At 39.7% G+C, this 24,911-nt stretch overlaps 1 protein-coding gene across 1 annotated transcript in view; it reads right to left on the reverse strand.

The window, feature by feature from the left end:
- Positions 1–24,911, reverse strand: part of SLC35F1 (solute carrier family 35 member F1) — a 177,322-nt gene that overhangs the window by 36,251 nt on the left and 116,160 nt on the right. The window contains exons 6-8 of the mRNA XM_077755982.1: positions 13,169–13,328; positions 4,697–4,853; positions 2,802–2,854 (exon numbers count right to left, since the gene is read on the reverse strand). Of these exons, the coding sequence (XP_077612108.1) occupies positions 2,802–2,854; positions 4,697–4,853; positions 13,169–13,328 (370 nt within the window). The remainder of the gene's footprint in view (positions 1–2,801; positions 2,855–4,696; positions 4,854–13,168; positions 13,329–24,911) is intronic.

Below are 24,911 nucleotides of genomic sequence, written 5' to 3' on the forward strand. Positions count from 1 at the left end.
TCATGTTCTGTCTTTCATTTTCCTTTGAATATACTCTTAATCATCTTTAAAGTCCTTCCTGCTCTGTGGTCCCATCGCTCCCATCTTCAGGAAAAGGTCAAATCTTTGTTTTGGTCTCCAGGAGAAAACCAAAACCACAACCAAAACAAGCATCACCCACAAGGGCAGTGAAGAAGCCCCTGCATACCACAGACCTGAGCTAGCTGACCCACAGCACACTTTTTCTTTCCTTTGACGTTTCGCTTTCACATCAGCTTGTATTTGTCCACACATCCTTTAATACAATATGGCAAATGGGATAAAGGGAATATTGAAGCCATTTATTAGATTTCTGACGGTGATTTGAACACATCTGCTCCACGGGACATTTGAGCTCTGTTAGGTCGTACATTTTACTGAAATTTACCGATTACATAACCAGACCCAGTCTTTCTGTTGAGTAGGGTAAGACAAAGAAATAAAACAAACAACCCCAGTTGTGTCTTCTCACTTTGAATTACTCTCTGTATCTTGCAAGTGTTATAAGAAAATAACAGAATCTGTTTTTTAAAATGTTACGAGTGCAGAAAATATAAAATACATTTATTATCCCACTTGCCCCATAGAAAAAACATGTCTTTACTTTGATAAAACATCTGCCATATGAACTATCCAAGAGACGGCAAGAGACGGACTGCTCATGTGAAGACAGGGAAGGCAGGGGAACACTTTGATAGGTGGTGGGAGATGAAGACAGTCTTGGTTTTTTGTCTCTTTAATAAGACCCTGTGAGTTTTCCACCAAACAGAGCAATCATAGCTTGGCACTCTTGGGTGACTTCCCAAAGAGTGCAGGGGTATTCTGGGAGGACCCTGACCCCATGGCCTGATGTCTCCTTGCCCCTCCAGTCCCCAAGTTGCAGTAGCTGGTATGCTGTCTCCTGGTTCCCCAGAAAGAAAGGGCAATGTGAAGCCTACACCTCTCGCCCCACTACTTCCCTCTTATCTATATTGTGAAAGATGAGAGATGGCAGAACAGGCCCCATCTCCCTTGCTTGTCATTAACTCATTCAGTAAACATTTACACACTGAACGTTATGTGCCTAGAACTGAGTTAAACCAATGAAACCCTGTGGCTGGTCAGGATGAGGTAATGAGGATTAAGGCAGCCCTCGTGTAAAAAAAAAAAAAAATCTAAAACCCAACCTTATCGATTCTTTAGAAAGAAAAGGATGAATATCTGTTTCCCTTTCTTGACCATTTTGGCCTCATTTCGAATCAGGAATTAAACTGATGGCTCTATAATGTATTCCTTTTATACTGCCTTTCATCATCTTGGACTACAGGGGATTGACATTTTAATGGCAATAGGAGAGTTAAGAATAAAACTACCTTTTGATGACACATTTAACTAACACTGAATTATAACAGAACCTCAGTGGACATGCACATGCCATCCACATAATTAGATGACAAATTATTTTTTATTATTGCTGTTACTATTAATATAAAACTAATTTATACCACTGCCTGGGAAGTGTTACCAAGTACGGGTAACATCTTGTTTCCTGGCTCTGAGAGTCACAAAGGCAAACGCATCCATAACCTGCGGCCGGTTTCTTTCCCCAGCTGCCCCTACTCCCCTGCCTGCACCCCCTCCTCTATTAATTTTCATTTAATTGTAACATTCTAGAGCAAAACCCGAAAGAAAATAAATGGCAGAGTTCTGTGACAGCCACAAGGGCTTGTCAGTCCTTCAAGTCACTAGCTAAAACCCCCAGGGAAAGTCATGCAGAATTCTGTAGTTCACAGTGTGCCTTCCGAGGGAATTATGTCAGTAGCGAGCCAGCCTTGGACGCTTCCGGGTTGGGGGTAGGTTAAGTGGCTCAGGGAAGCTTACGGCTTTGTCCTTGTTTGTGGAAGCAGAATTCCACTGAAGCTGTCAATCGCATCAGAGCTCACATAAGCTGGAGGTGGCTCAAGCAGCCAGCTTCTGTGTGGGAAATCTGGCTTCCCCTCCCATTCACATCCACAGTGCACATGTTTTCCAAGCACCCTCGTAAGCCAAGCTCTGTACTCACTGCTGCACCCCATGAGTCTTGATACAGACATTGAAGGGTTATCTAGGCAGAAGGTTTTAAATGTCATTCCTTTCTAGGGCTTGCTGTGTGATCATTATAGCAATCACCTAGGATCTTAAATCCTTGTCCTAAATTTTTTTTTTTAGATAAAAGTGATTTTCGAAACAGGTGGGATCTGAGATACCCTGGATGACTATTAACTAGCTTGAAACGTACCTGGTATTTTCTACCAAGTCCATTTGGAGATCAATTAACCATTTCTTATGTGCAAAGTGCTCCCTTCTGAAAAGGTTTTTATGGGTTCAAAATGCCCATTACATTGTTTTCTTTTATGCCTTTTTGTTCATTTTTCTTCCCTTTGCTGAAGTGCCACTTTTTAATGATCACATCAGTTTTGTGTTTCTTGGCTACAGAAAATTGCTGTCATTTATGTCCCACCACTGCCTCTGGGCATTTTTTCTTTCCCATTGGTCTTTAACCTAATAACATACTTCTGCATCTACACTAATGGCATCTTGACGATGATAATGGGCAGGAGCTGAATTAGGAAACATTATGAATCATAGAGGTCAGTCTCTTACTGTGTACAAAAATTCCTAAAATGACAAGAGATTTCATTTTCTATTGTCCTCCCCATTTTAAATCCTTTCGTGGTTCATGCCCCACTACCTCCCACATCACTCTTCAAACATATCCCTCAGGGTTTACTAAAAACAGCATTTTAGGTGAGCAAACCCCTTACCTATTTGCCAGTCCCAGGGCACCTTTAACAGCTCCTTGTGCTCCATTATAGCTCTGCAAATTTAAAGAAAGTGGACCTGATGAGTAAGATTATAAGGCGTCCTACTTCTTTTTTTTTTTTCTTTCATTTACCAGATTTATACAAGTCATGAAACACCAACTGAATTTTTAAAATGACTTTGGGCCAGGGATAGGCAAGTCTAATTGGGTTTTACCCATGAAGGTTTACCTATGAAGGATCTTGCTAGGTTTGGCCAGCCACAGTGGTGAGGGGGTGCGAGCGGGCGTGGGGCAGCTCCCGCCATCCACTGGCCTTTTCACCAAATGTTCTAGAAAGTCAGTGGTGAGGTATGGAAAGTTTTTGCACTTGCAGCATTTATTATTATTTTCTTAAATCAGTTTTCTGATTGAGGATTCTCCAGGGCAATGGTTCTCAAACTTAAAGGCACAAAAAAAGCTGTGTGGGGGGCATGCTGAAACAGGCTCTCCTGCTCCTTCCCTTGAGATTTGGATTCAGTAGATCTGGGTGAGGCCCAGAGACGTGCATTTCTGACAAGTTCTCATGTGGCACGGGTGCTGCCAGTCAGAGAAGTACACTTTGAGAACCACTGCTCTGGAAAAGACGATCAGGAGATGAAGCTGGCATCACTCCACTGCCTTTATGTTGGTTTCAGTGTGCCCTCAGGATACCCCATTTGCTGAACACACCCCCACGGCACTTCCGTTATTTTGGCAGCAGTGGCTGGGAGGGGCTCCGTTAGCTCCAATGGATTATAACTGAAGCAAATGAGTGTTAGATGTCTGATTATATATTTTGGATTCAAGAATAATAATCCATAAAATGAGCCATCGATCTACGAATGTTGGTTATGAATAGTTGAAGTAGGCAATTTCTTTTCCTCTCACAAAGCTGAAGTACTACATTTAAGAGCTTTAAAATGCCATCGCACCTTCAACATGAATCAAAAAGAAATCATTTTTGGAGACTCTCCTTATCTCTGTCCCTTGTTTGCTATGGAGGTGTCCTCCTATATCTCAGGATACCAAAATTTGGAGGAGTTTTGGAAATAGCCTATTTGCAAAACATGATTAAGATGATGCCAAAATATCTTCCATAAATAATTTCAGATACTGAACCAATACAATTACACAGCACTTGCCTCGTAGGAAGGGATTTGGTGAAATTAGACTGGAGGGTGTACTATATCATTTTATACCCCTTCTGTGACACTAAAACATCTGGTTCTTATTGATGGAAAATTATGCTTTGTTTGACACTTATTCTCACAATTCTGAGGCACTAGTCAGGGATGACTTATATGCTCCAATGAAGGATTATTGCAAAATTGATGCATTGGATTTTTTTGATGCTTAGTGAATGTTTGTGTTATATCTTTATCTGTTTAAGGAAAGTAGAAACACTAAATTCCTAAGAGATGAATTCGAAAATACGGTTCATTCAGGCAAATCTATGGGCAATAAAAGAACACATTTATGAAAGGGCAAACTTATACTGTACATTTTCTAGTTTTCTACTCCTAGTCAACAGATGTCATTTTTCGAAGTACATCAAATCATGCCATTTACACTTACGCTATTTCTCTATGTAAAAACCCACTGGTTGGTTTGGGAGAATCAATGTACTTCTAATATTTTCTTGTAAATTCTCTACAAAGCCCACTAAGTGTTTTTCTAATAATTGACAATAAACTTGTTTAGTTTTGAAGAAGTTTACTGAGAAAGATAGTGAATTTTCAGATTTCATGTAGGAGGTTAGTGAAAGGTTTCCAGCCTGGATTTCTATAAAGTAAAATGACAAATCATACCTTAAGGAAAAGAATTAGAATAAGCCCTAAGAGGATCTGCTGTCTGAATTACTTGTTATTTTTTACTCACAATTGAATTCCACTGAAAAATGCCCCGAAGAGTCCAATCATTCCCAGAAATTCCACGCGGCTCAGGGTTCGGATGATGTATTCTTCCCAGACGTTAGAGATACCGTAGAGTGTGGCCCCTCCTAGGACCAGAAGATCGCCTAGCAGCTTATTCTCCCCTAGGAGTCAAAGCCACAAACATAGCTTCATTAACATTTTCTTAATGAGATTCTGGCACCAGCACATTGAGCTTCCTTTGTCTATTCCATTCTGATGTTTTTATCGAAGTCCGGTAATTTGCCAACTGCAATTTAGTAAAGTTTGTTTATCTGTGCTCCAGGTATGTTGTTATTAAAAGGTTGCCTATGTCTGCCCAACCAGAAGTCTTCCTTAACCTAAAAAAAGGGATCAGCTGCTTCTTGATTGCAGTGTCTCTACAAAGTCCCACGTCTTCTGACTGGATATACATCTAGGAATATATGCTAATACATGCACATGTTATATTTGCTGCAGGGCGCTTTCCAACAGTTTGGTGAACTTGGTGTAGAACAAACAGAATCAGTCTGAATCTCTACCTTTGGCTATACAGGGAGAGAAGCTATAACAGAAGTACCTGAGACTCTATTTTGACCATGGGCAAAATGTATACTTGCTTAGAAAACAAGACTGAAAGGGATTATGGGCTAAAGTTTTCAACTCCCCGAAAGTAAGTAATATAAGAGTGAAAACAGGGGCGCCTGGGTGGCTCAGTTGGTTAAGCGCCCGACTTTGGCTCAGGTCATGATCTCACAGTTCGTGGGTTTGAGCCCTGCGTCGGGCTCTGTGCTGACAGCTCAGAGCCTGGAGCCTGCTTCAGATTCTGTGTCTCCCTCTCTCTGTGACCCTCCCCTGCTCATGCTGTCTCTCTCTCTCAGAAATAAATAAAACATTAAAAAAATTTAAAAAATAAAAGAGTGAAAATATATGTGATTTACTCTTACATTAATGTTTTCTTTTTTTCTCCATGAAAATCTTTGTATTAAAATCAATTTTGGTTCGTTTGAGTTGGTCCAATTTTAAAAAAATTTTTCAAAATATGTATATTTATTTTTTTATTATAAAGTGATATATACATGTTATAAAAATTTGAATATCACATAAACATTTCACATAGAAAATGAGTCCAATTTTTAATAAATGCTTTACCTGTCTCTTTCTTATAATTAAGCAAATTCCACTCCAGGAAATGTGAAGCCAGGGAGAGTGGAAGTTAGCAGCTTATGTGGGCTTGTACCCAGGCAGTCTCCAGCTCTGTCCTGTACAGGTCAGTACATGGGAGCTTGACAGGTATGCAGCTCTGAGGCACAAGAAATGCCAGAGGAGAAAGGTGCTCTCTCCAGCATGATTCTAGGGAAGGGACTCTCCTTAGAGTAGCTCTGGACTCCCATATTAGCTGGAACAATCTAAAACTGAAGAACCATAGGGGTGCCTGGGTGACTTAATCGGTTAAGTTTCTGACTTCATCTCAGGTCACAATCTCACGGTTCGTAGGTTCGAGCCCCGTGTCGGGCTCTGTGCTGACATCTCGCTCAGAGCCTGGAGCCTGCTTCAGATTCTGTATCTCCCTCTCTCTCTGATTCTCCCCTGCTCAAGCTGTCTCTCTTTCTCAGAAATAAAAAATAAATAAATAAAAATAAAACTGGAGAGCCAGATTCTCTGGTTCAGTTGGGAGCACTGAGTGTTCTCTAGGAAATGACTTCACATAAAAGAATCTGGGCTGGGCTAGGGGAAAGACCTCATTCCTGCCTCTGTGATCACCTTGGAAGATTCTACATTTATAGCTGACCCTTGAACAAGGCAGGGGGTTAGGAGTGCTGACCTCCAATGCAGTCAAAAATCTGCATATACATTTTGACTCCTCAAAGACTTAAACTACTAATAGCCTACTGTTGACCAGAAGTCTTACCAATAATACAAATAACACATATTTTGTATATGTATTATATACAATATTCTTACAATAAAGTGAGCTAGAGAAAAGAAAATGTGAAATGTACTGTATTTATCAAAAAAAAAATCCATGTATGAGCAGACCCATGCATTTCAAAAGCATGCTGTTCAAGGGTCAACTGTACTTTAAAGGTGTCATTCTTTCTAAAGCCAGTTTCCCACTCCTAGTAAGGATTGGAAAGAGAGGAGGAGAGACCCGGAAGGCAGGAGAACTTGGTGGCATCAACTTCCGGGGAGTGGGCTGAGAATCTGGATTTGCAAGGGTGGGGAACCTTCCATAGTTCATGGGGAAGAGATGAGCCAAAAGCATAAAGGAGAGCCGATGAACAACCAAAGCTCCAGAGAGGCCCCTGGGTGCGTCTCACAGGGGAATTAAAGTTGCTTTGATAGAGAAGGTCATCTTCAGCAATCCAATTAATCTTTTTCATGTGTCAAGTAGAAACTAATGACAAAGCTTTTAATTTTAAATAGTTCATTTGAGGAACAACCCATAAATTTAAAAAAGTATCCATTACTAAAATTATAACATTATAATGAATATAATTCAGTCATTTTTACTCAGGAGCCATTTCAGAATCTTGTGATGACATGGGGTCATTATTATGAATATCAATTATTGTTGTATTAGTGACGTGAGGAAGTGCTGCTCACACAGAATTCTTGGTTAATGAAATTATATGAATTGATTCAGGAAAGCTAAGTTATAATGACATATTTTAATAGAAATTAGCAGAACATCAGTTTATCTTTTATAAGTTCTAAAAAGAGGCCATACTGCTTTAATGAATAGTCTCACTAATCGTTTTTAAACTCCACATTTGTACAGTTTTGGCCTATTCTGTTAACAGGCCTTTGACCATAGAAATCTATTCCCCAGTAATTTGAGTTTTCACCAGGGCACTGATAATTGCTGTTAATAATAATACAGTTTTATGTAAGTGAAAGTTCAGAAATGTTTTCTAAATTGTCAACAACAAAAATTTATTGTTTATATTTATTAAATATTATTTATTAAAATTTCATGAGTAAGTGTATTTATCAGTTTTCAAAACTCTGAAAATGGATACATATACATATAGCATGTATGACAATTTGGTTGATTAAATATAACTAAATTAACCAGGACATGATTTTATTCAACTAAATTTATTTATTTATTTATTTATTCATCATTCATTCATATGTTCATTCATTTATTCATTTATTTATTTACATTTATTTATTTTTTGAGAGATGGAGTGAGACAGAGCCTGAGCAGGGAGGGTCAGAGAGAGAAAGAGACACAGAATCTGACGCAGGATCCAGGCTTAGCATTCAGCACAGAGCCCAACGCAGGCCTGGAACCCACCAACCGTGAGATCATGACCTGAGCCGAAGTTAGACACTTAACTAACTGAGCCACTCAGGTGGCCTTATTCAACTAAATTATATCATGTTTGATGTAAGTATCAGAAAGTTCTAGGACCAATAGTTTATATCTACAATTTGTATTCAGTTTCCTGGAGATTACAACATATTACTCCATGTTTTATGCACTTTCAATGCAATAGATAGCTGATGCGGTGGAATCAGTTTCTGTATGACGTTCATGGGAGAATGAACCAGGAAATCTGTCACTAATGTATATATGAAACCATGATGAGTGATAATGTTTTGTAAATTTTGAGTAAATGGATACTTTTGAGATTATGATAAGTCCATTCAACTGAGACCCTTCTCCCCTGTGTCTGAATTTCACCCAGTGCATTTTGCTCCATGTCTGTTATTTGTTAATTTGGGTGTCTTCCCTCTCATTCTGTTTCTTACGCAGTCGAATTGAGGGGCATGGACAGTGACTGACTTAGCTTTATATTCTATATAGTCCCTAGCATGGATCCTGGCACATATATAACTTCTTATAACTTCTCAACAAATATTTAAGTGAAGTTAGTTGATTGAAAAGGTCTTAATTCATCCTATGCTAAAGGTTTTGAGTGGCAACAGCTTTCAATTCAGGTACACATGGGTTCTAATCACATGTCTGTCACTTATTAACTATTGAACATTGGACAAGCTATACAATCTTGCAACACCTTAGTTTCCTTATTTTAAAATGAGGTTAGTTTGAGAATACAGCAAAACAATGTACACAAAATAATGTAAATAAAATGAAATGCTTAATGTATCATTGGGCACTTACTGAGAGTTCACTAAATGGTGTCTAAAAAGAATCAGTCATTCTCTTCGAAAAGCACCTGTCTCTCTGGGCTGGCCATTTCTCATTTTGGATTGCTTCTTGTTTCTAATCAACACAGTCATAACTGCTTTGCAAGAATTGGTTTTCCTTATTAGATTTTTGTTTAAGTGCTAGAAAGGCCATGTTTGGGGGGACATTTGTGTCTGTGTGGCAGTGAAAGAAGAATAGGGAAGATTACTTAAAACTACTACTTATCATTCTTTCAAGAAATAAATGGTGGATTATGCTATTTTGGAGTGTTGAAAGACTATTAATGTGATTTATGAAAATGAACCCATCCCACTGAATATTTTTGAACTGTAAATGTAATCAACCACCTTATTTTCCTGGGACTGTCTTGTTTTTTGCACCAAATTCCCTCATCTGAGGAAACCCCTTCATTCTGGGCAATCTGGGGCAGTCATTTATCCTAATTTCCTATAATAGAACAGCTGTACATTTCTTATAAGGGTCACAATTATAGAAAAATAAGTAATAAATGGTGTAGAAGAAAGAATACTGGCTAGAGGGGCGCCTGGGTGGCTTAGTCGGTTAAGCGTCTGACTTTCACTTAGGTCATGATCTCGCGGTTCGTGGGTTCGAGCCCCGCGTCGGGCTCTGTGCTGACTGCCAGCTCAGAGCCTGGAGCCTGTTTCAGAGTCTGTGACTCCCTCTCTCTCTGACCCTCCCCTGCTCATGCTGTCTTTCTCTCTCTCTCCTAGAAATAAATAAAACATTTAAAAAAAAATTAAAAAAAAAAAAGAATACTGGCTAGAGTTCACATCTAGGCCACACCATTTAGTATTGATGTGCCCTGGTACACGCTTCTGATCTCTCTTAGCCTTGATTTCTTCAGCTGCAAAAGGAAGAATAAAAAGACTTTCTTTGCACAGTTAGGAGGATTAAATGAGATAATGCACGGAAAAGTGGTTGGCACCAAAAAAATGGTCACTTTTCCTTGATTGTGTTTAAGTATCGAGCTCCTTGAAAATATTTTCTCTTCCTTGAAATAATTCTACAGTTTTGTCTAATAATCAGAAGAAAATGTTGCTATATGTATCATCTTTAATAAATGAACTATAAGATGCAATACATGTATCATGGTAGAAAGATGATATTTTGAAGAGCAAGAAATATATTTTGTAATTAGTAGCTACTTGAGTTGGATTTTATCTTATTAATCTTCTGACTTTCTAACCTTCCTTTCCCACTCTGTGTAGCGCACCCTGCCGGCTGCAACGCTGCGGATACCCTCTCTCCACTTCCGTCTGCCGTGGGGAAACCTGCTGGCAAAGCTTCCTGAGAAGCACGATGCCTGGCACATCATTGTGTACCCTGACAGTTACAGTTCATATCTGGAGAGCCTGCTGCCATCTGGGAAGCTCCCGTTAGCAAGGCTTAAATCAAAATGAGGAGTTCCTGGGTAGCTGATGAAGAAGCATTCTATCAAGGAGAATTAGAACAATTACTTTAATTATCATAAAGTCAAGGTAACTTTGAACAGTTCATTATCATTGTGCTTGAGGAAAGAATTTTCAAAATCCCAAGCTAAGGTGAACCATGGATTAACCTCATACAAAAAGGACTGAGACAGACATTCTCTTTTCCTGTGAAAAGCTCTTGATAGGGTGATGATAATTTATATTGAATTGAACAACCTGATTGAAGTTCTGGTGAGTGACTGACGTATTTTAGTAAAGTTTTGTCCCCTAAGTGATAAAATTGAAAGTTTTGTCCCCTAAGTGATAAAGTTTTGGCTAAGTGATAAAATTGAACCAATTCTACCATAAAGGTGAAAACAAATGGAATATTTTGCATAATGATGCACACCATTTTTAAGATTATATTGTCCTTAAAGCTAACATGTCTTTTTCTTCTTTCAAAATATTTTATATGGTGGCTTAAGTTGGTGCCTAATATATTTGTAAAATAAGCCCTTGGATCCTATATTTAGGCTGCCCTTAGAACATCATATCATGTACTTGGGCATGGAAGGTACTCCATGATGATAAATCATAATTCTGTTAACATGAGTACTTCATATCACAAAAAGGATGCTACTATGAGTCTTACACAGATAAAATCCACTCTGGTATGTTTGAGCTACTCTGCATTGTTTTAAAAATGAGTACTTTTGGGGAGCCTGGGTGGTTCAGCCAGTTAAGTGTTGGACTGTTGGTTTCAGCTAAGGTCAGGATCTCACAGTTTTGTTCACCCCGCATTAGGCTCTGCACCGGCAGCATGGAGCCTGCTTGGGATTCTCTCTCTCCCTCTCTCTCTTGCCCCTCCCCCACTCGTGCTGTTTCTCTCTCTCTCAAAATAAGTAAATAACTTAAAAAATGTTTTAAATAATAAAAAATGGCTACTTTTGAAAGACCCTCAAATGGACTTACTTTCTTTTCTTTAATAGTATTATTCCTTTCCTAACACCTCATTGGAAATCAAGAAAACACTTTTTTTTTCAGGAGTAGTGAATACGCTCTAGTGAAATCAATTCAATTTAGTTTAACATTCTGGGCTTAAACATCCAGATTTATGAGGGCAATTGTCTTCTTTGACTAGGAAATGCCAGATGATGGCTGGGAGCCAATGGCTAAGGTTCAGCAAAGCAGAATTTTCATAAATAAGGGTACATGTTTCTGCTTAGTCTATGTTTACATCTTACAAGTAAAGCTGAGAAAATGTAATCAAATTATGACCTTATAACAACTAGCTACATTGTGTCAGACAAAAATACTCTCTGATTGGTTCAAAGAGATTATTCATATGAGGATCACTATGGCCCTTTCATATGATATCTATTGATATCCCATAGAACCTGCATTTCCTAGAAGAGAATTTAGGAAAAGCTGCTGTAGGTATTTTTAGCCTATCTGTTGAGATGGAATTGATTATGTTTGTCAGGGCCAAGGCTGTCTCTCCTTTGCTCTGTGTTGTATCTCTAGTTCCCAGAGATGTAGAAAAAGAAAGGAAGCCTGTCCCAGAGGTCAAGAGCTTTTGTCTTAGACCCAGCTCTCTCAGTTTTGTGACCTTGGGAACTCACTTGGCTTCCCTGTATCTTGCTGTTCTTTTGTGTCAAATATAAAGCTGCTGAACAAGGTCTGTTTCAGCTGTAATGTACTATGGTGCAACTTAAAAACATAAACTGTATTTATTTCAGGTACTTCTGACAACCTAGTCTCATTACAAGAAATGCCCCAATTTGACTATCATCTAAATCTCTGGAAGAAAAGCCAACTCCAAGAACTATAGAAGTGTAAATACTTTCTTTAAATTTATTTTTTTACATTTTATTTATTTTTGAGAGAGGCAGGACAGAGCATGAGTGGGGGAGGGGCAGAGAGAGAGGGAGACAGAATCCAAAGCAGGTTCCAGGCTCCAAGCTGTCAGCACAGAGCCCAACACAGGACTTGAATTCATGAACTGCGAGATCATGACCTGAGCCGAAGTCGACTGCTTAAACTACTGAGCCACCCAGGTGCCCCAAAACATACTTTCTATCCCATTCTTGATGTTAAAAAAGGAGGTTATTTTTTCTGCCCTCCTAAACCTTATGTACCATAAGAATTTTTGTACATTTTAAAGAACCACAATACTTTAAAAAGGGTCCTCTGGAAACCATCCTCGATCAGGGATCCCCATCAGATTCATAGCAATTTGATGAGTAGATCTTGAAGCTTTACCTTGCAGGTCTACAAGCTGTGATTGATAACCACAAATCCTCCCTGCCCCAAAACAAATAAACAAACAAAAAACCATGTACAAGGAGATTAAATTTAGCTCTCTTCCATAAAAATATTAAGTATTCCCAATTTACTCTTCAAACTTCATATATCCACTCTTAACTTACGTACCAACTTCCACCTAGTGGTTTGAAAGCTCAGTCTTTCTCTGACCTGAGAAAGAAAGAGCTGGAGGGTAAGGTGTAGAGAAGGCCCCATGACCCACTGACACCATTTCTAATCAGCAGGTTTGGGCCAGCCAGCAATGGGCTGCAATATATCCTCCACATAGGTCCTGACTCAGCATTAAGCACCATCTAAATGCTTCTGAACGCATGTAAAAAGGGCAGGAAAATCTGTATTTTGCTTCCTTCATTCACTTAAGAAACATGGATTAAGCACCTCCCATGTGTCATTTTGTTCTAGGTGTTGAGGAACAAACGTGAGTAAGACACAGACACTGAGAAGACCAGTTTCCTAGTTTCTACCCCACCACGAATATTCTGTGTCTTGTGTTGGCCTTACCCACACAGGCACATAATGGGGCAAACACCTGGAAAAAACTCACCTGCTCCCTGATGCCTTCCCACAAGCACATCCGCTCCTGCCATGCAGCCCATTCCCAGGATGCAGACAAAGATGCCGAGGAAATGCACAGCCTTGTACCGGATCAGCAGGAAGAACCAGGAGAGCAAGATCACCACCGGGATCACAAAACAGTCCAAGAGCTATAGGGAAGGAGGGAGGTAAACAACAATGGGAGGTTCAGGGGGAAGCTTTCCACGTAATAAAGAAAAATTAACTTAGCCCTGTAGAAAGGCTATTTCCCCTGAAACTCGGTTTCTGTGTAGACCCAGAACTGATTACGTTAAAATAGACTCTGAAACTAGCACAAAGTAACTTTACTTAAACACCCTCCAAGTTTGGAGGGAAAGGGGAGAACGCCAATGGATAAGACAGGCTGGTGGTGAAGAGTCACCTGCCCTTACTGGGCCAGGGCAGCTCTGCCTCCCATCTTCCTCAGCGCCAGGACTTCACCCCTGGAACCGCTTACATGAGGGAGAGGATGCTGAGCCATTTTAGATGGCCCCACTATTTGAAGAGTAAATCTGGGAATAGGAGGTGAGGGGGCAGAGGTTTTATTATGTTTTATAAATTAGTAGAATTTAGACAACATTGAACTTAATGTCTCCCAAAGAACTATCTCCTCACCACTTATAAAAATATTTGTTCTAAATATAAATACAAATATTACTTTCAAGTTTACAAAGACTTTAAAAAATACTGTAGTAAAAACAGTAAAGAGAGTGAGAGAGGGAAGGATAAATGTGTAGTGTAGAAAAAAAATCTTTGATGTCATTTCTTATGTATTTTGTGCTAATAATGAGATTCCATGTGAATGGAAACCCCAGGACTTGGTAGGGAGTTGGCCCCAATCTTGTAGCAAGTTAATGTGATGAAATGAGAAGACCCTTGTGCCCGGAGTCAGGAGATTTCAGTTTGATCTGGTGATCCTTACTTATAGTAGTGTCACCGTAGGCAAATCACAAACTCAGGAAGCCTCATTGTCCTGCTAGTATAATGAAGATAATAATCCACTGACTTCCCCCGAAGATCACTGTGAAGCTCTGACATAATACATGAGAAAACATTTTGTTAACTTACAAGGGCCTCAATGCTGGTCTGTCACCATTCTTCCCAACATGTGCTCTGGGCTCCACAGAGCGGGTTGTTTCTACTACACGCCAGTAAGATACAATGACCTTTGGATACCCCATGTGAGGCAGGGTCTCCACTAGACAAACTGTATCTCATAGGACTTCAAACTCCATGTATTGAATGAGAAACTGGTGATCCTGGCCCACCGCCTGGTTCTGCTTCTTTGCTGGAACCCTAAACAAATAACACTATCACCCAGCAGTCAGATGCAGGGCAGGGATCCCTATATGCCTCCAGTCTTACTGCCTGCGTCCTGTTGGTCACCAGGTTTTGTCAATTAAATCTTCTAAACATCTCTCAAATCCATTCATGCCACCCTCTCCCATTTTTTTTAATGTTTTATTTATTTCTGAGAGAGAGAGAGAGAGGAGTGAGAGAGAGAGAGAGAGGCAGCGTGAGCAGGGGAGGGTCAGAGAGAGAGGGAGACACAGAATCAGAAGCGGGCTCCAGGCTCTGAGCTAGATGTCAGCACAGAGCCTGATGCGGGGCTCAAACCCATGAACCATGAGATCATGACCTGAGCCGAAGTTGGATGCTTAGCCGACTGAGCCACCTAGGCGCCTCCACCCTCTCCCATTTTTGCCACCAGGACTAAGCTGGCATCCTCTCTTACTTGGAATAAGCCTTTCCTTCCTGCCTCAGGTTCTTCAATCATGCATCCTCCTCCATCTGGAATGTCCCACTCAATTCCTAAAATCCTGCCTACTTTTCCTTCAGGCCTGCACTTTTATAACTGCCTTCTCAAGAAAGCCTCTTGGGTCCCCCGGCTAGGTCAGGACCACTGATGCTTTCCTTATATCCTGTACTTTTCCTTTATAGTGTCAATTGCAATAATACTTAGTGAGGACAGAATTATTGGCACAGTGTCTGACTTCCCCACGTGTCCGGAGGTCGATGAAAACAGGACTACATTCTCATTACTCAGACCCTGCTGTGCTCATGAGAAGTATCCAATGATAGTGACTGAACAAGTATATACAGGATTTTTAATGATCAATGACATCCAAAATTGATGAAAGGATGAAAAAGGCTTGTTTCTTTGCAAAGCATCCCTGACCATCAGTATGACTTTTTGGCTCTGTAAAGCAGCACTCAGAATGCCCTCTATCCCAAAAGATGTTTTGTGGTCAGGCAGACCCTCACCCTTCCTTGTGCATCAGTTTCCTTTGCACCGCAAGCAATCAGAATGGTAAGCTGTCTCTGAGGGTGCTGTGAGATAAGGTGATGGAAGGGCCACATGAATGCTGAGTAACAGCGCGAAGGCTGGGGGCCGAGTCTAGAGGTCACAGCACTCCTGGAGGAACTCTGTATCAGGGAAGTGGCTGATAGGATTGCACTACTGCAAGCTTGCTCACTGCACAGTTAATTAGCAAGTTAATGATCCTACTTGATATGGTAAAATGCTCTGAGGCAGTTAGTACAACCGGCCTCAAATGCCATTTAAGCATATTAGGACATTTGAGTTTGCCAGTGAAAACTGTTCACTGGGCAGAAAACAGTGGTGTTTTGTTTAAAAATTAGAAATGATTGAATTGAAATATTTAGCTACTTACTCTATAATTTGGTTTCATTGTCTAGCTGGAAGCCCTTGGTCAGTGGGGCTGAAGACCTCCATTCCTGAATTATTATTTAAACATTTTTTAATATTTATTAATTTATTTGGAAAGAGAGAACTAGAGAATGAGCAAGAGAGAGGGAGAAAGACAGGGAGACAGAGAATCCCAAGCAGGCTCTGCAATGTCAGTGCAGAGCCTGATGTGGGGCTCTAACTCACAAACCGGAGATCATGACCTGAGCTGAAAGCAAGAGTCAGGAGCTTAACCAAGAGAGTCACCCAGGAGTCCCTCCCTTCATGAGTTATTAAAGGCAAACCAGGCCATCATTCAATCTTTGGGGAGGACTGAATGAGCCTTTTTGGTTCTCAATGTCATTAGAAACCCCAAAGTACTTGATAAGTCCTGGGATCTATTGCCTTAATAGGTTGAGCTGAAAAAATCCTTATTTGTATAGGTCACATGGTACTATGGGTGGGGAAGACATTTAAAAGGAAGGGGAAAAGATAAAGGAGGGTACAATTTAAGCCAGGGTTTCTAAAACATTCATCTAGGGAAGCTTGGTGCCCAGCATACAGTAGGGAATCAACAATGGGTGGCTGAATGAATTAATGAATGGACAGACACTTGGCATCACTGACTGTCAGAAGGGATATTAGGGAGAATTCAGGCTGCTTCTGACATTTTGGGTGGGGCAGTGTATTTTGCAGGAACGTCCCATGCTCTCTGCAGGGCATTTAGCATCACTGGCCACTGGCCACTAAAAAAGTACTCATACACATTTACAAGTGCTCCTCAGTTTAGAATCATCTTGACCCCTCCACCCCTTTTATTTAAAAGCTGGAGACTCAGAAGTTTCAAGATGAAGCGATGTGGTCACGATCACTCAAACTATTGGTATCAGCGAGAGTTCTGTCATGTTTTTTTAAAAGCACTATTTTGGGGGCACCTGGGTGGCTTAGTCGGTTAAGCGTCCGACTTTCGCTTAGGTCATGATCTCGCGGTTCGTGGGTTCGAGCCCCGTGTCGGGCTCTGTGCTGACTGCCGGCTCAGAGCCTGGAGCCTGTTTCAGAGTCTGTGACTCCCTCTCTCTCTGACCCTCCCCTGCTCACCCTGTCTCTCTCTCTCTCTCTCCTAGAAATAAATAAAAAACATTAAAAAAAATTTTTAAGAACACTATTTTAATAAAGGTTAATGACAGAAATTACTATAGGTAGAGGTCTTATCACTGCGTCTGTAACTACAGAAAAAAAACATTTGGGAGTTTCTGTTAGTAAACAGGCTATTATTTTGTAGTGATTTTTGGCTCCAGCCTTTTCCCTGTGGTCATATAGTGTGAAACATACTGACCATATAATTTTCCAATAGTTTTCTGGTAGCTTACCTCCTGAGCAAAGTGGTTGTTGGAGTAATAAAAGAGAAAAAGCATGATAATAGATGCCCACCCTTATAGATGGGGACTGTTAAAAAACCCTTCTGATACTGTCATTAATTTTTAGTAGATTTACTTTCTTTGCATACATTTCTATATCCAAAAAGAAATTATAAAATATCAACACCAAAAAAAAAAAACAAATGAATACTATTTCATAATTATCTTTTCCCTTTTCTGTTTATTTTTTTAAGTCTTTATTGAAATTCCAGTTGGTTAACATACATAGATTCAGGTGTACAATATAGTGATTCTACACTCCCGTACAACACCTGGTGCTCATCACAACAGGTGCTCTCCTTAGTCCCCATCACCTATTTAATCCATCCTCCAGCCCCCTCCCCTTTGATCATCATCAGTTTGTTCTCTATAGTTAAGAGTTTGCTTCTTGGTTTGCCTCTCTCTCTCCTTTTTCTTTGCTCATTTGTTTCATTTCTTAAATTTCACATATGAGTAAAATCATATGGTATTTGTGTTTGTCTGATTGACCTATTTCACTTAGCATTACATTCTCCGGCTCCATCCACGTATTGCAAATGGCAAGACTTCATTCTTCCTATGCTCTGAAAAATCTCAAAGAACATCAAGAATAATTTGGAAAGAAATGTGTTCATTACAACCTTAGATTTCCATCTTTTTTCTCCTAAAGATTTAAACGAATTCTTCCATGTCATTAGTCTTTAGATGATACCTACCAGAGAGGTGTCTGGTCCCAAATTACCTGATTTTATTGGTGGAGGCACTGAGACATGCCATGCTCAATGGCCAGGGCACATTCTCTGAAGCCAAGGTGATAGCTCCAGGATTATTATTTGAACTTGGTAGCTTTTAATAATGTTTACAGTAGACTGTATTAAGTTTATCCTTATAGTTGGCAAAACACACTATTTCTACTTTATCTCCAAAACAGCACTTTAAAAAAAATTTTTTTTAATGTTTTATTTATTTCTAGGAGAGAGAGAGAGAGACAGCGTGAGCAGGGGAGGGTCAGAGAGAGAGGGAGTCACAGACTGAAACAGGCTCCAGGCTCTGAGCCGGCAGTCAGCACAGAGCCCGACACGGGGCTCGAACCCATGAACCGTGAGATCATGACCTAAGCGAAAGTCGGACGCCCAACCGACTAAGCCACCCAGGCGCCCCTCCAAAACAGCACTTTAAGGGAGTTATGATTATACCCATTTCATGACTAAGAAAACTGAGCCTCCAATAATAGAGCAAGTTAATGCCAGGGTTGGGGCTAAAATACTAGTCCCTGGACTCCTAGTATCCATAGAGTTCAAGTGCAGTTTCCAAACACTATTTAATCATAAAAGAAGTCTGTATTGATATTGCTTTAGGACAACAGAAGTCAATTACATTTTTTTAAAGTACACATTGGAGGATCACAGCTTCACTTAGCTTTTTGCTCCTCTCTTTCCCCCTGTCTTTTTAGCTTCAATCTCTTACCAATGGATCTTCCCCTGCAGTTTTCAATCACATTTGGTTATGCTCTTTCCTAAACACACATACACATATCCCAATCTCCTCTTCTTATCAATACCCGCTCACTCAAGCTTTTCTCGTCCTTTCTGTGCTAACTCCATTTGCCAACAGTCCCCAGACCACCTCGATCTGGATGGAGACACACTCCATCTAGTTTTCATGTTTACTCATTAGTCCCTCCGCTTCTCGAACATGGTCACTCCTCTCTTACAGTATTTTCCTCCACGGTCTCACTTAGAACTGGGAATTTAGTAGATATTCAATAATGTTTGCTGAATAAAAAATAATGAACTTTCTCTGGCCTTACTCTGTCTCTAATTCTGTTGCTCTCATGACTTAATCGCCTATCATTCCACCAATTTTTAAACTTATTTCCTATACAAAATATGAATTTTACCCCTTCAACTTTACTTGATGTGTATCTATGCCTTTATGTGTGAGTATATTTAGTTGATGTGTGTCTATGTCTCTATAATGTCTTTGTGAATAAGTTCAAGTGGTAGAATATAGAGCCACTACATAACTGGACTAATTGAGGCCAATTGGTACTTGGACGATTGTAATGATACATCTCTGACTTACACAGAAATTCACTGCATAATCACCAGCATGGAATTATAAGGTTGTGATGGTTAAATGTAATTGTGCTACAGGACACTCAAAATCCATGCAAGGTGATTAAATAATGAAAAAAATATAAATCCTCCCCTTGACATATCTCATAACAATTTCACTTGTGATGTGATATCATAGTAGCCTGCCAGTAATGTACTTACCATTGGATTGCTGCATCCTCTCTCTCGGTCTCTAGTTCTCTCTCACCTTTATGCAGTTGTTACTGCTAATGAAACATCTAGACAAAATGTTTGGTACTGGTTGATGAAGAAATTCAGTTTTATTAGAATGAGTCCAGAATAATGTGCTTACTGCAAAATGGCCTGATATCTCTTCCATTTGTTCTTAGATTTGGGGTAATTTTAAACTAAGTCTTTTGGGGGTATTTCTGTATTTTTCTCCAAACTCTTATAGAACTTTAAATGAAATTTTGAATTTATTTTTATTTATTTATTTATTTATTTTTATTTATTTATTCTTATTTTAGAGAGAGAGTGTGCATGTGAGAATGGGAGAAGGGCAGAGGAAGAGAGAGAATCTTAAGTAGGCTCCACACTCAGCATGGAGCCTGATGCGGGGCTTGATCCCACAACCTTTGGATCATGATTTGAGTTGAAATCAAGAGTCAGATGCTCAAATGACTGAGCCACCCAGGTGGCCCACCGATTTCTGCATTTTTATTATAGTTGTTGGAAAATATCAGCTGGAGATAAATTATACATTTCAAAAACGGCATACCAACATTGATTTCAGGTAAATGTGGTAGGGTATTTTTGTTTGTTTTAATCAAAACAGAAAATGTAGACAGTCACATAGCACTTAAAGTAAATGGTACATTTTAGACTATTAAGTTTTTTCTTTGAGTTAGTTATACAGTTTCACCAAATTAATCGGAAGTATAAACAAAATTCATTTTATTTGAAAAGAGTGAGTAGCTTTGTCTAAAGGTACAGGAAAAGACCAGGAAGCTACTCCTTTCCATGAAAGCAGAAAGTGATTTCTTCTAAAAGATCAAATTTGTGACTTAGATTTTATCTGTTTCAAAGAGCTACTTTAATTCATGAAAAGGAACGAATGCCAGAGCATCATAAGTGTCATAAAGTTAGTCTATCTTGCTATTGTATGTCTTCTTACATGCTTTGTAACATGATGAAGATGACAAAGCAGTGTAGGTACTTTGGATAGGAGAACTGCCCTGCAAATCAAAAATAAGCCTATTTTTGGAGATTTCAGGAAATCTCCATAGCATCCCATGCTATGATCTAAAGATGCAATAGGGTTTGTCCTTTAGCTCTAGCTTACGGGCCTTAAATATCTTCAGAAAAACTGAGGATAGCATCATGTTTTCACTCTGATAAAATATCTGTATTTAGAGGCTGTCTTTTGTGTCTAAAATGCTACCTCTACTGTTTTTCTTTAATGGTGCATGTTTGTGGCTCTAATCACTTACTTCTGCTCTCCTCCAGATTCTACCTGGCATAAAATAGTAGCTTGATCCATTTGGATTGGCTATTTTTGTAGGGCACATTGGTTGAATATTGACAATTTCACTTGGCCACCTAAGGGACCAAAGAACCAAGCACCAGCTGTATTAACATTAGACCTGATTTGCAGAAGACATTGTTGCCTCTTATCTCCCACTTCAATTTTAACTTAGTCTAATCTTTCTTAGGCAGATAAACTGGAGACAATGGCCGGCCATCAAGCCATGGACCCTGTCTTGGGCGTCCTTCTAGCAAGGGGCAGTCCTTACCAATCCAGAAAGCAGGCAGAAATGAAATACTTGGATGACATTTTTTCCTCCTTTTCCTTTCCTATTAAGGCATAATAACCCCACCAAGTGGTAAAGTCCTCTACTGGATACTGAATTAGCTATTTCCTCTTTGGGGTGAAGTAAGAAGGAATGGAGAAAAAGGAGAGTTTTCTTCTATTCTCTCAGTGTTTGGAAGGGAATGAACATTTCCCCTTGGCTTGGGCGGTTTTATGGGGAAAACTGGATTCCCTCCACCCTCCTTCTATCCTTCTATACCATGTTTGGTTTGGCTGATATGTGTGTGTGTGTGTGTCTGTGTGTGTGTGTGTGTCTGTGTGTGTGTATTCATGTAAAGGTTCATTTCTTTTTTTTCTTTTAATGTTTTATTTATTTCTGAGAGAGAGAGAGAGACAGCGTGAGCAGGGGACGGTCAGAGAGAGAGGGAGACACAGAATCTGAAGCAGGCTCCAGGCTCTGAGCTAGCTGTCAGCACAGAGCCCGATGCGGGGCTTGAACCCACAAACCATGAGATCATGACCTGTACCGAAGTCGGACGCTTAACCAACTGAGCCACCCAGGTGCCCCAAAAGTTCATTTCTTGATTAAAGATCTACATATCATAATATCAGCCATAAAATCTTTAAAGCTCTGGAAGGAGAAGAGCAGAATCTATAAGAATAAGACATTAACAATGGTCATCTTTGAGTAAGATAACTGAATCGTCACAACCCCATCACCCAAATTCTCTGTGGTTTCCAAATTTCCTCTCTAGAGCATATACTGCTTTCAAAATATATACAACAACACATGTTATGAGAGTGTAAAAAATCTACAAGAGTCAGATCAGTCTTTCTCAAGGGAAGCAGATGGTTTGTAAAAAAATTAAAACAAAACAAAAAACCGCTACCCAACTGCTCCCATTCCAGTAGAGCATAATGAGGAGGTGATCTCATCCCTCTTTTCTAATTGTCTGCCAAAAAGAGACTCCACGCCAGCCTTCGGCTCCTCATTAGCGCTCCCCTCCGGCTATTCACAGGGAAAAAGCTCCCCTCACAAGGCTCAGCTGTCAGAGGCTAAACCTGAGGCAACTAGTAGGTGATTCCAGGAAAAAGAACATTTCCCTACTTTCCCTTCCTCTGCTTCTAATTGGCAATTCTCCCGTGTTTCTAAAAGTGATATGTATTATAAATTCATCTCCAGTGAGTAAAACTGAAGCATTAATAGGGAAGGATCTTAAAAAAAAAAAAAAAAGACAATCTTCAGTATCACAGACACAACAAAAGTCCTTTTTTGGCAGACAGTCCAGCTGAAGGGAGTGGAATATAATTGGGAAATGCACATTCACATGCAATCAAGAACCATTTTAATTCAGTGGCCTGGACGTGTACCCATTCTAGAGGCATTTGAAAATCCAACTGGGAATATCTTTCATCAGAAACAGACTTTTCTGGTAGATACTGTCTTCACCTATCCAGATTTTTTTTTTCCTCTCAGAGTTATTCTTTCCGTGACACCTCCACCCCCACAACCCTACACCTTAGAACTTAATGTTTAGATTTTATTGTCTTAAAATATTCATGTTGGATGAAGTCATGCTTCCATCATGTTGCCCAAGAGAGCCAAACTAATAAAACGTGTCATTGTGCTGATTTTATGACAGCCATTTTCCAGGAAATGTCCTATTTCTAGAACTTAAGAAAAAAAGATTTTCACCAAACTTTTTCTTGTTTCTACTGGTAAGGATTTAAAAGTGTGAATTTTCTGTCTTCTTATGCCAGCCCATCAGAACTTCCTAGTTGTTAAAATATATTCATTTGGGGTTTTGGGCTTCAACTCTCAGAGACAAAAAGAAGGAAAGGGGGAAAAAAAAAAGACACTACCATGCATTGAAAATCTGGGGCAAGTACCTTGAAATCTAGGTGACCACTGGAAGACAGATAATTAGGTTACACATACTCTCTAGCTCAGCTGCAGAGAAATCTGCCTCAGGTGACGGCAGAGCTATCCCAGAAGACAAATTCCTTCTGGGTGAGCATCACTAGCACTTTAATCAGGCTTAAGAACGAGCTCTGATTATCAGTAAACTGGATTTTAAAAATAGAAAGCAAGGAATTCATAGTTACTGAATGTCTACAATATAAAACAGGCAGAATGCTAGGTTCTTGTTTCTTCCGCTTTACAGATGATAAAACAAGAGTATTGAAGATAACAAGTAACCTACTTTGGGTCACACAGTGGTTAAGTGTCAAAGCCAGAGGTGATCCTAGGTCTGCCGCTCTGCTCTTCTTTTACAAAGTAAGTATAAGCAGTCAAGGTCCAGGTGGGGTAGAAACTGTATAGGATCCAGTTATAACAACACTGGTCGAGGCTGGGTCATTCTCTACTCAATCTAGCAGGCTCCTGTGCTCTTTCTACCAGTGAAAGCACTCTGGGAGAGTGAGCAGACTCCGAGGGTACTGAAAAAATAATCACTGGTTGCTGCATCTTTTATGTTAAATGAAGTGCAGGTTATGAGAAAAAGTGTACGAAAATTAGAATTGTACCATCAGAGTGGAAACTGCTGCTTTTCCGATCATTACAGCATAAAGTATGGTTATGTTTTGCTGAAAACATCTATTCATCAGCATCTACTCTGTGATATGATACCTCTTCCCAGGAAGACAATCACAAACCTATTAGAATGTTTTTTTTCCTTACATATCCAACGTTTTAGTCGAAGGAAAAAAGGAATTAGAATAGTTTGGTTTTAGCGATGGGTCTTTGATACTGTCTGACTATCTTTGAGTGTTTTTGGAGAAGTGGCTGCCTTAAGTCAGTCAAGCACTACTAACTCTTATTTCTTATTTATAAAATTCATTGAACATAAGAACATTAACAACAACATTAAAGAAAGCACACATTTCAAAGCACATATTGAAGGAAATGAAAGTTTTCTGATAAAATATTAATTCTACATTAATTTTGCATTACTTTTGATTCCTCCCAGCATTAAAAACAGCAGGGAGAAACAATTTCAAAAGCTATAGGAGAACATCTTGTACATCTTGGACTCTATTTCTAGGTTTAACGCAACCATTCCAGGTTTTGTTAAAAAAAGAAAAGACAAAATCAGATTTTCATCACCTTCTACTCGTCATTTATTTATTGATTCAACAGATGTTTGTTGAATGCCCACTGCATGTTCGGCATTGCTACAGATGCTTGAGATTCCACAGTGAGCAAAACGTTCTACATCTCTGTCCAAGCGGACAGATGCCAATGGACATGTATTTCTTCCCCTAGGTTCACAGCCAGTGGTACTCTAGGACATGCCTGGCCCGGAACCTTCTGTCCTCTGTTCTTCGGAACAGGATCTTCTGCTCCTCACAGGACCTTGCTTCTAGCAGCTAACTCACATCTCTCTTGATCCTTCCTCTCTGTTGGCTATTCTCCTTTGCCATATAGCATTTTGAAATCTGTGCTGATTTCACCCTCGAGGCCCAGTTGCTCTGAGCTATTTATTTTTCCATCTTCACAGCCAACTTTCTCAAAGATTCATCTACAGCAACCGCCTCTGGTATCTTGGCTCCATTCGTTCTTCAAGATACAGCAATACTGACACCTCTTCACCATGATCACCAAAGCTATAGGGCGCAGCTACTTTTGACTAAGCCTTCTGTAGCATTTGGCATTACTAATGATTCTCCTATTGGATCCTCTCCTCTCTTGATTTATCTTTTTTTTTTTTTTTTTTTTTTTTTTTTTTTTTTTTTTTTTT

This window comes from Crocuta crocuta, unplaced genomic scaffold, assembly GCF_008692635.1.
Source record: "Crocuta crocuta isolate KB4526 unplaced genomic scaffold, BGI_CrCroc_1.0 scaffold772, whole genome shotgun sequence".
Taxonomy (NCBI): Eukaryota; Metazoa; Chordata; class Mammalia; order Carnivora; family Hyaenidae; genus Crocuta; species Crocuta crocuta.